Source organism: Eleutherodactylus coqui, chromosome 7, assembly GCF_035609145.1.
Source record: "Eleutherodactylus coqui strain aEleCoq1 chromosome 7, aEleCoq1.hap1, whole genome shotgun sequence".
NCBI classification, from domain to species: domain Eukaryota; kingdom Metazoa; phylum Chordata; class Amphibia; order Anura; family Eleutherodactylidae; genus Eleutherodactylus; species Eleutherodactylus coqui.
This window is the reverse complement of record NC_089843.1, coordinates 54,454,663-54,470,471: the sequence shown is the minus strand read 5'-3', so window position 1 is coordinate 54,470,471 and position 15,809 is coordinate 54,454,663. Positions and strand designations below refer to the sequence as shown.

General features: G+C 43.0%; 1 protein-coding gene across 4 annotated transcripts in view; it reads right to left on the bottom strand.

Moving 5' to 3' along the window:
- Positions 1-256: 256 nt before the first annotated feature.
- Positions 257-15,809, bottom strand: part of FGFR3 (fibroblast growth factor receptor 3) — a 101,679-nt gene continuing 86,126 nt past the window's right edge. For all 4 annotated transcript variants that reach the window (XM_066573021.1, XM_066573022.1, XM_066573023.1 and 1 more), the window contains exons 16-18: positions 12,975-13,112; positions 11,075-11,180; positions 257-4,653 (exon numbers count right to left, since the gene is read on the bottom strand). In XM_066573021.1, the coding sequence (XP_066429118.1) occupies positions 4,489-4,653; positions 11,075-11,180; positions 12,975-13,112 (409 nt within the window). In that variant the 3' untranslated portion in view covers positions 257-4,488. The remainder of the gene's footprint in view (positions 4,654-11,074; positions 11,181-12,974; positions 13,113-15,809) is intronic.

Sequence of the window (15,809 nt, the reverse complement as noted above, 5' to 3'; positions counted from 1 at the left end):
CTGCCTTACTTGGCAACTCACAGATAGCAAAAAAAAGACTTAGATGGAAGAAATAACAGACTGCAGGGTCTGACCACACATATGGTTTATTTGTGGTCTATAAATCAAAGAAATGCATAGCTCTGCATTGGAGCTGTATACACAAATTGATAGATCTTTATAGCTGTATGTAAACACAAATAATTGCAATGGTTTTTTTGATTATTGATAAATTAAAAAATATATACATTTTAATCTCATTAAGAATGTCCACGCGTTAACAAGTCAGGTTTAGCTTTATTGTTTTGGTAAAAGTTATGTTCGCCAAGTTAACAAAAGCAGGATGATAACTGATTTGGTGTTTATCCCAACAACTTCCCACACCAGCAGCACAGGTCAGGTAAAAAAAAAATTCTTTTAATCAAAATCAAACCAAACCATTCCTTCAACATAAATCCAGCTAACACCATGAAAAATCCGTGGAATGCAAATTCAGCAGTATAAAAATGTAAGAAAAGTCAGCTTCACTTAGATTTCAAAGATAGTTCTTGCTATAAAACTATATATAATGTTCAATAAGAAAATTGTTAATCCAAAGTCTACAACAGATACATTTCATAAAAACCTCAATAAATTATATATATTTATATATTTATAATTCTTAGTGACAGTTCAATCCATGCACAGCCTTGCATATTTTTATTACATTACTATGGGGGGGGGGGGGGGGGGGAGAGAAAAAGAAAATGGATGTGTTAGGAATTTTGGAATGTACACACAGCAGAAAAGTAAGAAAATACTGTAGTAAGAAAAAAAAAAATCATAAAAAGCAATCATGATCAAGCTAAAAACATGGCTTCTACAATAAACGCAATTCATCATTCTCTTTAAAGAAAAAAAATTGGCCTTTTGTATAGCTCTCTTGTGCATTCAAACCGATTTGGCACACTGGTGAGGTGTGTGTGAGATTTTATATATAGTTTATATTAAGAACACACACGTTGGCAACATGGGCAGGCTATGGAAAAGTAAACCACCTTCGAGGTTATATATAGAGCTACGGCTTGTGTGCACCTAGCAAATTACGGTATTTTAGAGTATTTAGGTTATGACACAGAAGTTAAAAAAAAAAAAAAAAAGCGTAAAACACAACAAAAAATAAAAAGAAAATAAAAAGTTGAGAAATAAATAAAAAAATAATCAGTGTCTTGATTTAAGGGAGACTAAAAGAAAACATTCACATTACAAGGAAAGCAAAGGAGGGACGGTAGTCCTTAGGTAGAAGACATTTGAAACAAATTATTTTAGTACTTAATTTATAAAAATTTGTTTTTATTGCAATATAGTAAAATTCTGTTTTTGTCAATGCAGTCCAAAATAAAATAAATACTGTATCCACATTGAGGCAAAGCATATAAGTGTTCATGACCTTGTGGGGTGTCTTCTCAAGGTTAATGATGAGCACTCCAATACTAGATTGTAATATTCATGAGGAATATTCCATGCAATGTCATCATTGCTTATTGTTATAAACTTTTCTATTGACCAGCAATCACTCCCACTTTTCAACAATTAACAAAAAAAATATAAAATAAAAAATTGTGACCATGGAGACAAAAAAAAATTAGATAAATATAAATTAGAGTATTTTTTTTTTGAAAGCCGTTGTAAATAATTTCTCTCTGCTGCGCTGTCCTCTTCTACGAAACAGCAAATATATACATATACATACAATCATATAATGCAGCTAAAAGGACTATACATTTTGTACATTTTTTTTCCAGATATTTTTGGATAAAAACATTTAAAAAAAAAAAAAAAAAAAAAAAAAAAAAAGAATAGAATTATTTTCTGGACTGTTAATAAGTTAAAAGGTAAGATCTGTGGAGGCATTGTGTTTACAGTAAAGCTAGGCCTAGAGTAAGCGTAAAAAGGGTTCATATAGGTTAATAATGTCTATAAATAAACTTTACAAATATACAAGGTTAAAGAAAAATAACAATTTTTAAAACAAAACTGACATAAAAATTATTGAGGAGATCAGTGTCATTCTAAGTTGCAATGCTATTAAAACCAGGACCGATACCACTTTTTGTTTTTCTTTTTTATACAATTTTTTTTCCTTATATACAATATGTATGCATTGTAATTTACATCTTGTTACACGCCATTTTGAAGTAGACTGAACAGTTATGCTTTCAGGTATCTGAGGGTTAAAATAATAAAAGGAGTGGTCGTTTTATATAAAAATAATGTAAAAAAAGTGGCAGATTAGATCTTGGCACAATCCCCTTTAAAAAAGTGATCCCCTATTCTGTGAATAGGGGTTAATATTATGATTGGTGGGAGTCTGACCACTGTGACCCCCTGCTGATTATCAGGACAGGAGCCCCGAACACTGATGTAACTATAGGGGATGTAGGGGATGCGGTTGCCCCCCGGGCCCAGGACCCTTAGGGGCCCCATAAGGCCTCTCTTCTCCATATAGGGAGCCCAGCACTATGAATAAAGCATTATGGTTGGGGGCCCAGGAGCTTCAAGTTATGCCTCTGGTCCCTGGACGAGTGTAGGTTACACATGCATGCTGCTGCTCCATTCACTTCAATAACAATGCTAGAAATTGCCGAGTACAAGCTCTCCACAATCTTCAACACTCCACTTGAAATGAATGGAGTGGCCATGTACATGCGCAACCTCCTCCATTTGTGCAGGGACCTCCAGGACCCCTGTTCGAGATTTAAGGGGGTCTCAGAGGTCAGAACCCAAATCGATCATAAAGATATTCCCTATTTAATGGATAAAGCAATAATTTATATTGTAGCATAATCCCTTTGAGCGTAATTTGTAAATTTTAGGGCTTAGTCACACGGACGCATCGGGGCCCGTGTTACTGCAGGAAGAAGACGGCCGGACTTCAGGACGGACGTCTCTCTGCAGTGCCGGAAGATCGAACATGTAACCGGCTTCATTGCCGGACATGTGTTCTTTCTTTGGCGCTGCAAGGAGTCATCCGTCCTAAAGTGCAGCAGTCTTCTTCCTGCAGTAAGGGGTCAGTCACACGGGTGCATCGGCGCCCATGTGACTAAGCCCTTACAGTGAATTATGCATATTGTATTATTTCCTTTGTAATTTGATTAATTCTGTTTTTTAAAAAAAATTTTTAAATAAAACCAAAGTAACCTAAAAAAAATTAGATATTGTGTATCCTATGTGACAATAAGCAGACCACTGAACACTAAAGCTTAATTTATTTAGGAAAAGAGGACTTAAATAACACTTCTGTAAATCTTAGATAATTCAAAATTTTGCTTTAGAGGCACTATTTAAATTAAACAATTTTTTAAAATCAGCCATTTTTCAGATTTTCCTTAAAGGGGGTGTGTCATTGGAAAATTACCTATTGTATAAAAGCTTTTATGTTTAACATATTTAAGCATTTTTGGTGACTTTTTAAAATGTTTGATGTCACAATCTATACAGTTAAAAAAAATATTTAAACGGTGCAGTTTTAACACTCATCATTAAGCCTATTAATAGGTAGACATTTTTGTTCTGTTGGGTAAATTTTTCAGTAGTCAAGTCATTATCCTTACAGGTGGGATTACAATGAATAATGACACCTATATAGATAAAACAGGATCCACCATTCACAAGAGGTGATGGGTTACAGCTCACCTCCTCCCACTCCCTGCACAGGTTACAGAGCATGCCCACAACCTTCTCAAATAGAAGTCATTGGTTAACCGCTTATCCATTGTATGACTGGCCCATGAGTTCAGCTGTAAAGCATCTCTTTAAATGCTGTAAACTGCAGCTCAGGTAAGATGGTCTTCCTCAATAGACTTGTACAGAATGGAATAAGAAAAAACCTCTACAAATCAGAAAAATCAAATATATTTCACTAACTGTTTTAATTAGTAAAAAAAAATGTAGGCGATACATTCCGTATATGGTGGTGGTGATGATGGAAGGGCAGTCACCCAAAAAGTGCGACGTGAACAAAAACATTAAATAAATTCAAAATAGATTAAATTTGTTTTCCATGTCTTATAAACACAGCAAGATAGATTTCTCTCTCAGATACCTAAAAGCAGAACAGTGTTTGAGTTTTACCCCAAAAACATTCATCATATTGCATCTACAAAAAAATCCAAAACCAAAAACACCACGTTTCATTTGGCGCGTGTTCTGATGTACTGGAATTTTTTTTTTTGTTAGCATCGCAGGCACAGATTGGTTGCTCATCAGCGGTCACTAGAGATCACAGCACAAGGATTCCCTAGTGATGACAGTCTCCTTTTCAAATATATAAATCTTAATATATTTCTCTTTTCTTCTTCTCTATATCTTGGCACACGATAAGTTCCTTCAGGCCAAACAGTGCTTCATGACTTCGTATACAGCAAGTATTTTATACGGCTCAAAAAATAAAAAAATTCCTTGTAATGACCGGGCAGTTCTGTCCATATGCCTCTAGTCTACATTCCTCCTGGGTATTTTAGCTTAAAGTCATGTTCTGATGATGCAATTATATTGCTGGTGCTTAGGAAGACAGACCTCATCTGGAAGAATATCATGTGCAAAGACTGAGTCGTCTCCTGATGAGCAAGTGCTGTGACTATCCTGGCACGCTGGTGAATACTGTTCAAATGGCACAGAGAGGTCGAGGTACTCCTGAAATCCAAAAATAAGAGAAGATTGTCAATTGTAAAAAAGAAAAGAAAAAAATTGACATTTGGCTGTCTGAATGCTGAGGGATCTGAGGTCTATACCTGCCCTTGGTTTGTATCAATATATCAGTAAGTATAGCTGCTTCTAATGATAAAACATGCCACAATGTTAGAAATGGTGAAAGTTAAAGAAAAAAAGAGTGAGAGAGAAGGAAAGGGTAAGAGGAGGAAAGGGTAAGAGAGGAAGAGTGAGAGAGGAGGAAAGGGTAAGAGAGGAAGAGTGAGAGAGGAGGAAAGGGTAAGAGAGGAAGAGTGAGAGAGGAAGAGTGAGAGAGGAGGAAAGGGTAAGAGAGGAAGAGAGAGAGGAGGAAAGGGTAAGAGAGGAAGAGAGAGAGGAGGAAAGGGTAAGAGAGGAAGAGAGAGAGGAGGAAGAGTGAGAGAGGAGGAAAGGGTAAGAGAGGAAGAGTGAGAGAGGAGGAAAGGGTAAGAGAGGAAGAGTGAGAGAGGAGGAAAGGGTAAGAGAGGAAGAGTGAGAGAGGAGGAAAGGGTAAGAGAGGAAGAGTGAGAGAGGAGGAAAGGGTAAGAGAGGAAGAGTGAGAGAGGAAGAGTGAGAGAGGAGGAAAGGGTAAGAGAGGAAGAGTGAGAGAGGAGGAAAGGGTAAGAGAGGAAGAGTGAGAGAGGAGGAAAGGGTAAGAGAGGAAGAGTGAGAGAGGAAGAGTGAGAGAGGAGGAAAGGGTAAGAGAGGAAGAGTGAGAGAGGAGGAAAGGGTAAGAGAGGAAGAGTGAGAGAGGAGGAAAGGGTAAGAGAGGAAGAGTGAGAGAGGAAGAGTGAGAGAGGAGGAAAGGGTAAGAGAGGAAGAGTGAGAGAGGAGGAAAGGGTAAGAGAGGAAGAGTGAGAGAGGAAGAGTGAGAGAGGAAGAGTGAGAGAGGAAGAGTGAGAGAGGAAGAGTGAGAGAGGAGGAAAGGGTAAGAGAGGAAGAGTGAGAGAGGAGGAAAGGGTAAGAGAGGAAGGGTGAGAGAGGAGGAAAGGGTAAGAGAGGAAGAGTGAGAGAGGAGGAAAGGGTAATAGAGGAAGAGTGAGAGAGGAGGAAAGGGTAATAGAGGAAGAGTGAGAGAGGAAGAGTGAGAGAGGAGGAAAGGGTAAGAGAGGAAGAGTGAGAGAGGAGGAAAGGGTAAGAGAGGACGAGAGAGAGGAGGAAAGGGTAAGAGAGGACGAGAGAGAGGAGGAAAGGGTAAGAGAGGAAGAGAGAGAGAGGAAGAGTGAGAGAGGAAGAGTGAGAGAGGAGGAAAGGGTAAGAGAGGAAGAGTGAGAGAGGAGGAAAGGGTAAGAGAGGAAGAGTGAGAGAGGAGGAAAGGGTAAGAGAGGAAGAGTGAGAGAGGAGGAAAGGGTAAGAGAGGAAGAGTGAGAGGAGGAAAGGGTAAGAGAGGAAGGGTAAGAGAGGAAGAGTGAGAGAGGAAGAGTGAGAGAGGAAGAGTGAGAGAGGAAGAGTGAGAGAGGAAGAGTGAGAGAGGAAGAGTGAGAGAGGAAGAGTGAGAGAGGAAGAGTGAGAGAGGAAGAGTGAGAGAGGAAGAGTGAGAGAGGAGGAAAGGGTAAGAGAGGAAGAGAGAGAGGAGGAAAGGGTAAGAGAGGAAGAGTGAGAGAGGAGGAAAGGGTAAGAGAGGAAGAGTGAGAGGAGGAAAGGGTAAGAGAGGAAGGGTAAGAGAGGAAGAGTGAGAGAGGAAGAGTGAGAGAGGAAGAGTGAGAGAGGAAGAGTGAGAGAGGAAGAGTGAGAGAGGAAGAGTGAGAGAGGAGGAAAGGGTAAGAGAGGAAGAGTGAGAGAGGAGGAAAGGGTAAGAGAGGAAGAGTGAGAGAGGAGGAAAGGGTAAGAGAGGAAGAGTGAGAGAGGAGGAAAGGGTAAGAGAGGAAGAGTGAGAGAGGAGGAAAGGGTAAGAGAGGAAGGGTGAGAGAGGAGGAAAGGGTAAGAGAGGAAGGGTAAGAGAGGAAGAGTGAGAGAGGAGGAAAGGGTAAGAGAGGAAGAGTGAGAGAGGAGGAAAGGGTAAGAGAGGAAGAGTGAGAGAGGAGGAAAGGGTAAGAGAGGAAGAGAGAGAGAGGAAGAGTGAGAGAGGAAGAGTGAGAGAGGAGGAAAGGGTAAGAGAGGAAGAGTGAGAGAGGAGGAAAGGGTAAGAGAGGAAGAGTGAGAGAGGAGGAAAGGGTAAGAGAGGAAGAGTGAGAGAGGAGGAAAGGGTAAGAGAGGAAGAGTGAGAGAGGAGGAAAGGGTAAGAGAGGAAGAGTGAGAGGAGGAAAGGGTAAGAGAGGAAGGGTAAGAGAGGAAGAGTGAGAGAGGAAGAGTGAGAGAGGAAGAGTGAGAGAGGAAGAGTGAGAGAGGAAGAGTGAGAGAGGAAGAGTGAGAGAGGAAGAGTGAGAGAGGAAGAGTGAGAGAGGAGGAAAGGGTAAGAGAGGAAGAGTGAGAGAGGAGGAAAGGGTAAGAGAGGAAGAGTGAGAGAGGAGGAAAGGGTAAGAGAGGAAGAGTGAGAGAGGAGGAAAGGGTAAGAGAGGAAGGGTGAGAGAGGAGGAAAGGGTAAGAGAGGAAGGGTAAGAGAGGAAGAGTGAGAGAGGAGGAAAGGGTAAGAGAGGAAGAGTGAGAGAGGAGGAAAGGGTAAGAGAGGAAGAGTGAGAGAGGAGGAAAGGGTAAGAGAGGAAGAGTGAGAGAGGAGGAAAGGGTAAGAGAGGAAGAGTGAGAGAGGAGGAAAGGGTAAGAGAGGAAGAGTGAGAGAGGAGGAAAGGGTAAGAGAGGAAGAGTGAGAGAGGAGGAAAGGGTAAGAGAGGAAGAGTGAGAGAGGAAGAGTGAGAGAGGAGGAAAGGGTAAGAGAGGAAGAGAGAGAGGAGGAAAGGGTAAGAGAGGAAGAGAGAGAGGAGGAAAGGGTAAGAGAGGAAGAGAGAGAGGAGGAAAGGGTAAGAGAGGAAGAGAGAGAGAGGAAGAGTGAGAGAGGAGGAAAGGGTAAGAGAGGAAGAGTGAGAGAGGAGGAAAGGGTAAGAGAGGAAGAGTGAGAGAGGAGGAAAGGGTAAGAGAGGAAGAGTGAGAGAGGAAGAGTGAGAGAGGAAGAGTGAGAGAGGAAGAGTGAGAGAGGAAGAGTGAGAGAGGAAGAGTGAGAGAGGAAGAGTGAGAGAGGAAGAGTGAGAGAGGAAGAGTGAGAGAGGAAGAGTGAGAGAGGAAGAGTGAGAGAGGAAGAGTGAGAGAGGAAGAGTGAGAGAGGAAGAGTGAGAGAGGAAGAGTGAGAGAGGAAGAGTGAGAGAGGAAGAGTGAGAGAGGAGGAAAGGGTAAGAGAGGAAGAGTGAGAGAGGAGGAAAGGGTAAGAGAGGAAGGGTGAGAGAGGAGGAAAGGGTAAGAGAGGAAGGGTGAGAGAGGAGGAAAGGGTAAGAGAGGAAGAGTGAGAGAGGAGGAAAGGGTAATAGAGGAAGAGTGAGAGAGGAGGAAAGGGTAATAGAGGAAGAGTGAGAGAGGACGAGAGAGAGGAGGAAAGGGTAAGAGAGGAAGAGAGAGAGAGGAAGAGTGAGAGAGGAGGAAAGGGTAAGAGAGGAAGAGTGAGAGAGGAGGAAAGGGTAAGAGAGGAAGAGTGAGAGAGGAGGAAAGGGTAAGAGAGGAAGAGTGAGAGGAGGAAAGGGTAAGAGAGGAAGGGTAAGAGAGGAAGAGTGAGAGAGGAAGAGTGAGAGAGGAAGAGTGAGAGAGGAAGAGTGAGAGAGGAAGAGTGAGAGAGGAAGAGTGAGAGAGGAAGAGTGAGAGAGGAAGAGTGAGAGAGGAAGAGTGAGAGAGGAAGAGTGAGAGAGGAGGAAAGGGTAAGAGAGGAAGAGTGAGAGAGGAGGAAAGGGTAAGAGAGGAAGAGTGAGAGAGGAGGAAAGGGTAAGAGAGGAAGAGTGAGAGAGGAGGAAAGGGTAAGAGAGGAAGGGTGAGAGAGGAGGAAAGGGTAAGAGAGGAAGAGTGAGAGAGGAGGAAAGGGTAAGAGAGGAAGAGTGAGAGAGGAGGAAAGGGTAAGAGAGGAAGGGTAAGAGAGGAAGAGTGAGAGAGGAGGAAAGGGTAAGAGAGGAAGAGTGAGAGAGGAGGAAAGGGTAAGAGAGGAAGAGTGAGAGAGGAGGAAAGGGTAAGAGAGGAAGAGTGAGAGAGGAGGAAAGGGTAAGAGAGGAAGAGTGAGAGAGGAGGAAAGGGTAAGAGAGGAAGAGTGAGAGAGGAGGAAAGGGTAAGAGAGGAAGGGTGAGAGAGGAGGAAGGGTGAGAGAGGAGGAAAGGGTAAGAGAGGAAGGGTAAGAGAGGAGGAAAGGGTAAGAGAGGAAGAGTGAGAGAGGAGGAAAGGGTAAGAGAGGAAGAGTGAGAGAGGAGGAAAGGGTAAGAGAGGAAGAGTGAGAGAGGAGGAAAGGGTAAGAGAGGAAGAGTGAGAGAGGAGGAAAGGGTAAGAGAGGAAGAGTGAGAGAGGAGGAAAGGGTAAGAGAGGAAGAGTGAGAGAGGAGGAAAGGGTAAGAGAGGAAGAGTGAGAGAGGAGGAAAGGGTAAGAGAGGAAGAGTGAGAGAGGAGGAAAGGGTAAGAGAGGAAGAGTGAGAGAGGAGGAAAGGGTAAGAGAGGAAGAGTGAGAGAGGAGGAAAGGGTAAGAGAGGAAGAGTGAGAGAGGAGGAAAGGGTAAGAGAGGAAGAGTGAGAGAGGAGGAAAGGGTAAGAGAGGAAGAGTGAGAGAGGAGGAAAGGGTAAGAGAGGAAGAGTGAGAGAGGAGGAAAGGGTAAGAGAGGAAGAGTGAGAGAGGAGGAAAGGGTAAGAGAGGAAGAGTGAGAGAGGAGGAAAGGGTGAGAGGAAGAGTGAGAGAGGAGGAAAGGGTAAGAGGAAGAGTGAGAGAGGAGGAAAGGGTAAGAGAGGAAGAGTGAGAGAGAAGGGAAGGGTAAGAGAGAGAGTGAGAAAAGTACAAAACTACTAAATAAAAAATATAAAATTAGAATGCTAAAAATACTAAATAAAATAAAAACTATATTTTTACTATTTAATTACAAGTGCTATCCTTTAACTTTCTCAGTTCCTCCTACACATTGTAAGAAAAATCACACATCACCGAGGAGTTAGTTTTCCGAAGCATTAATAGCCGAGTGATCAATAAGAGCTAATCATTCTGACAGAGTGGTGCACAGTGCAGTCACGTCATTCATTTGCACAAATTGCTTCAATTACGAGTAAGGAAACAAGGTGTCCCAGTCAGTGCACAGAGGGTCTTTGTGTAACTCAAGGCTGGGGAAATTCTATGATGGGGGCCTGCAGCATACCTTTGCACAAACTGTAGAATTTTTTTTTACAGAGAGCAATGGAGCTAGAGATGTTGTGACAGTAATGCAAGTAGTAGGATCACTGCTATTTACATACACTATACAGTAGTGTGCTGTTCCCGACAAGGAATTATTGACAGTTTTTGGGAAAAAGTTAAATGGGCTTGAAATGAACTAAAATTGAACACCCCCCTATCTCGGCAGCTCCCCGCCCTGGGCTGCAGCCTGATGCCCACCGCGCAGAGCCCAGAAGAAGCAGCGGGCAGTTATTTGCCTTTTGATATGCACGTGACCGCTCAGCCACTCACAGGCTTCAGCGATTATAGAAGGATCTGGCTTCTATGCAGTGGGCACTAGGCCTGCAGCACTGGACGAGGAGCTGCCGGCATAGGTGAGTAATCAATTTTATTTCGTTTCATGCCCGTTTCACTTTAATGTCCCAGAGAACCCCTTTAATAGTTGTGGGTCTTGTATTAAACAGCCATCTGTTAGTCTGGGCTACAAAAAGTGTCTCTTGATCAGGAGGACCTAGCATGTATCTGCATTACACAGATAGTCTATTAGTTTCAACAGGAACTGTAAAATGCTTCATTTCTCCTGTGGTGTCATTGCAAGGAAACCTATCACTTGTTGCGCCGTGTTCTCCACAGATTACTGCCGTTTAGTGGTGATCCCGGGACACCCTGTCGAAAGACCGTTCTAACAAGAAGAGATTGTGCAGAGCACACAACCCTTTTAAAGATTCCTTCCAAAATGGAAATGTCGAAGAGCACCACCGTCTAGACATCTACACCAAAGATAGTCATGAGGAAAGTCTGCTGTAATGAATGGCAGGCTGTAGCAATGAAACAGCGGCTTCCAAAAATTTACTGTAGTCTGGGAATTTAAAAACTATTGTTTACGAGTTCCAACAACACAGTGCTACTCAGCTGAAGATTGCATATATTTTGTGATCCTGATGGTCACTGAAAAGATTCAGCTGGTATGGAGACTTAGTTTTTTTCCTCCATGAGGCATTGCCCCAAAAATATGAAAATAAGCCTCCCCCAGAAGAGAGAAAACCCTATGGTTGGATAGTTGAGATTACTAATTGTGTTCCTGCTGTAGGAAGGCTTCTATGAACACTATAGATATTCGGCATGAAATGACTTACATCAGTAGATGTGACAGTAAGAGCCCGGTCTAAGTCTTCAACAAGCTGCTTGAATGTTGGTCTTTGTGATGGGACAGCGTGCCAGCACTCTCTCATGATCATGTACCTGAGAAGAAGAGAACAAAGATTATCTACAAAACCATTGATCAGTCATGATGCAGATTGATGAAGTCCATTCACCAATGGAATGCTAGTAGAAACCTCGAACTGTTGAGATGGTCTTTACTCCATTTGTCTTTTGGGTTGGTGCTTCAATTGAGCACTGTCACATTAGTTTGCTGGGTGATGGCATATGTTATGCATCATCAAAAATCATTATTGTTGGCAGTACATCCCCCTATGCCAGCAGGGGATGTGCTACCAACAATGATTAAAGTACGCAGGGGAAAACTAATCATAATAAAAAGTGACCATTCGGTCCTGGACAAACAAAAATGGCCACGCTGCTTCTCTGACTACTTGATGCACCCCTTGTATGGATAATGATGCGTATTTAAGACACTACATGCAGCTTTGGATGGGCCAGTTAGAGCAGCATGTAGTGTCTTAGACTAGTGATGCATACTAATCACATAATGTAGATCAGGTGGTCAATGGAAGTCACAGCCAGTGGCATACATAGAATAGATGGGGCCGCATAGCAAAAACTTTAAATGGGCCCTCCATTTTGGTGTCCAATTTTGCCATCCAGGACAGAAGGATGTTGTGCTTGTCTCCCATTCCATGGCCTTTAAAATGAGCCTTGTGACAATTTGTCCCACTACTTGTTTGCTAACAAGGCAGTTTACTTTTTGGGAGGAAGGTCCGGCACACGTTATCACTACCTAGTAGCAAAAGAGATGATGCAATCAGAGCTGCGGCTCCCTCTCTTCAAGTGCCCCATAGCAGCTGCATGGTCAGCCTCTGTGGTTTATATGCCCTTGGTTATATCCCTTTTTTGTATCTGTTTGTCCAGCCCTCAGAGGGTCGTTTTAATGATCGCACATCTCTCATACAGACTGCATCAACCTGTGTAGAGGCCATTTACACGAGAACCGATCTTGTTGTTCAGTCTTCGTCATCCTGTTCAAACTGAGCTATGTACAAGGACCATTACTTAAGTCAACACTAAAGGGAGGAGATCTTTGTGGTCGTTACGAGAGATGAACGAGCGTGCTCGTTTAAGGCTGCTACCTGAGCGAGTAGCAGTCTTTTCGAGTAACTGTGTACTCGCCGGAGCAGCATGTGGGGCATCAGGGAGAGAGATCTCTTAAACAGGCACGCTCGCTCATCTCTAGTCGTTACTTTCACTGTAGTTGCTAATGCAAACTACCACTATGGCAACTATATACATCCAGAACAGCTACCTGTGAATTAATCTCATTACATTGTACCAAAAATGTTTTACATAGAAGACAAGAGGCCCCATTGAAAAGATAATAATTAGACCCCTTTTAGAAGCTGCTTGACACAATCATCACACTACTCTTTTTCTTGTGCAAAACCTCCTTATTCAGGTTCTCGTCAATGATTAAATTTGGACGAAACCAACTTTGAAAGAGCCTTCTCTCTACAGGGGCCACAAAGCAGGCAGATGGGCTGCCTTATGCTACATAATCCGGGTTTACAGGCAGGTAGGAACTATTAGGGGTTGATCCAGGGATTAGTCTGATTGCCATTAGGGAGTCGGAAAGGAATTTTTTCCCCAAAAGGGCTAATTGGCTTCTGCTCTTGGGGTTTTTGGCCTTCCTCTGGATCAACACAGGAGGGTAGACAGGCTGGACTAGATGGACATTGTCTTCATTCAGCCTTACGAACTATGTTACTATGTTACATGATAACATTGGTTCCATAAAACTAGAGCATTACACATAGGCTAAAAAGTCATACAGTGGATGAAGACATCAGTCCGGGCACTTACAGCTCATGCGTGCAATTGGCTGGCTTGTCCATTCGATGACCTTCTTTTAAGAGCTTAAACAGTTCCTCTACTGGGATCCCAGGGTATGGAGAACCCCCCAATGTAAAAATCTCCCATAGAAGCACTCCGAATGACCATCTGGGGAAAAGAAAGTGTACAAAAAAATTAATATTCACAAGGGTTTCTCCAGCAGAATTCATTGTTGGGTAGAAGGGTGTAGGGCATTCATGTGCAGCCATGCACAGCTAACACTAGTAGAACTAATTGCCCAGGCCATTTTACTTGTTTAGTTGGAGATCTCTCTGCTGATCCTGCTCATTTGCAAAAAAAGAAAGAAATGCCGGGCACCACGTCTAAAACTAAAACGAGCATTTAATCACACCAATGACAGCTCGTCCATTACCCTCCCCCCAACTCTTTTGTGAAGATCTCCACTGGGGCCGATGAATGGAACAAATCAAATTATTCATGCACAAACTGGCCATGCTGGAATACAGCGCTGCAGGGCATAAACGGAGCAAAGAGATACCGACCCGCTGCTTCTAACTACTGGTATGAGAGCGGATGTTATGTAATTAGAGAGAAGACACCTCTGGAATACATCATACTAGAGAGCCCCGACTGCTGACAACTATGTAATAGCAGATTAATGGTTTTCACCTCTGTATATAACCGCCACCCTGTGCATTATTCTGACCATCACGCCTCTTTCACGCAGAAATAAAAGGTTACTCTTGAATTTGGACACACAGCATGATTTATTATATGGGCAGGCCTCTTGTTGGATGATACAATAGTGCTAGTAACTCCCTCTATAGAGCAATTTGTCAAACACGGTCCAAACCCCCCCCCCCCCCCCAAACATACAGGGGGAAATTTAATAAGCCTGGCATTTTCAACGTCAGGCTTAGTACAATTTCCCTTGGCGCACTTAAATGTGTTTAGCACATCCTGGCAGTTCTGTGCGCCTTCTCAGAAATGGTCGCCAGGTCCAACCTGGCGAACATTTCTGGTATAATTTACTCGTAAATTATACATAAATCTGTCGATCCAGAGCGGCCACATCCCCTCCTAACAAGCACTGTCAACTTTTTGAAAAAGTGGTGGGCTGTAGCAGGAAGTAAAGTATCACATTTTTGCACCAATACCCATTTTGTGCAAAAATTTGCAACTTTTTTTTTGTTTTTTTAAGAATGGTAGAGTTGGAAGGGACCTCCGGGGTCATCGGGTTTAACCCCCTGCTCAGTGCAGGATTCACTAAATCATCCCAGATACAAAATACAAGTGTAAGTAGGTACTGTGGGGCCCATTTAATAAACCTAATTATAAGTGCTATAGGATATGGTACCAAATAATAAATCCAGTTGTTTAACTCCTTCAAGTCCAGAGATTTTACATTTCTTTTCATACTTTTCGCCCCCACATTCCAAGGGGCATAACTTTATTTTTCCATCAACATAGCTGTATGAGGGCTATTAGGATTTTCTTTTGTTTACCATTTCAAAACTTTTTCAGCATTTTAATTTAGTCCCCATAAGGCATTTGATCACTTCAGTATGGCAGTATATAGTGAGATTTAATGTTGCCTTACAAGCCCTGCCACAGGCATCCACGCATGACAGCGATCACTAGGCTCCCGCTGACATGCTAGCCCTGTAGCCCTTCATGGGTACTACGGGATCGTGTTAGGGGAGGGGGCAATAATTGTAATAAAGATTTCGAGTCATGAGTGTGCGCACCATCTTTTTACAAGTCTGCTACTTTTTCTATGGCTAAGGCCAACTTCACACGGGCGAGCACGATATGGGCCGTGAATCCCACCCCCCTATCGCGCTCGCCATCCATGTGAAACCTCAAGAATGCAAGGCATTTTTATGTGAAAACAGCCTGGCATCACCGCAGGGATCCTCCGGCGCAGCTATTACAGCTGCGGCAGAAGATCACAGAGTTCTTCCATTGCTTTCAATGGGGCTGGCGCTGCTGCGCCGGACCCGTTGAAAGCAATGGGGCTGCGATGCGAGAGCACGCAGCCAGATAGAACGTGCCGCGATTTGTTTCCCATATAGCATCGCGGTGCCATGCGGGAAAACATCGCTTATGTGTATTTGGCCTGATTTTTCTGCAGTTATGAACTACACAGAATACAAGAGACCGCAGTACTTGGTCCACTAAGGTCTGCACTGTGTGCTGGGCCCGGATATCCCAGATTGGGCAAGCGCAGAGGAGGAGAAGCTCCATTATACCAGGCAAAGCTTGCTCGTTTGAGTTTTGCTGGAATATGCCTTTAATTGTGAAATGTTGTAGATAAAATTCCTTCTTTATCACAAACTTGACAGACATCCCGTTAGGTTGCCATGGATACACAGAAAATGTAGTGGATGTCATCTGCAAGAAATACTTGCAGCTATATTATGCGGCCCATGGCAATAAATTAACAGGTTCAGTCAGTTATTGCTGCAGAGCTGTACTCAACTCCACCGGCTGTTACCAGAGTCTGACAACAGTTTGTTGACAGACACCCCCTCTAACAGTTTAGTGGCATTGTAGGACCATCCAAAATCTCTGGGCAGACACTGAAGTGCAAGTAGCAAGGAATGCAGGGAGATTTTAGCATCCTGCAGAATTGTGAATACAGCTCTGAAATATATTACAAGCTATAACTCAGGATGAGTGCAAGATATGTAATGCAGTGTTTAAGGCCTAAAGCACACGGGCTGATTTTAGCTGCGGGGTCCACCAGAGCGGGTGTCCGCCTCCGGATTCCACAGCAATAACCCTCCATGGCATGCAATGCAAAAAAGTCTCGTTATCGTTTCCGCTCGCGGATGAAAGAAA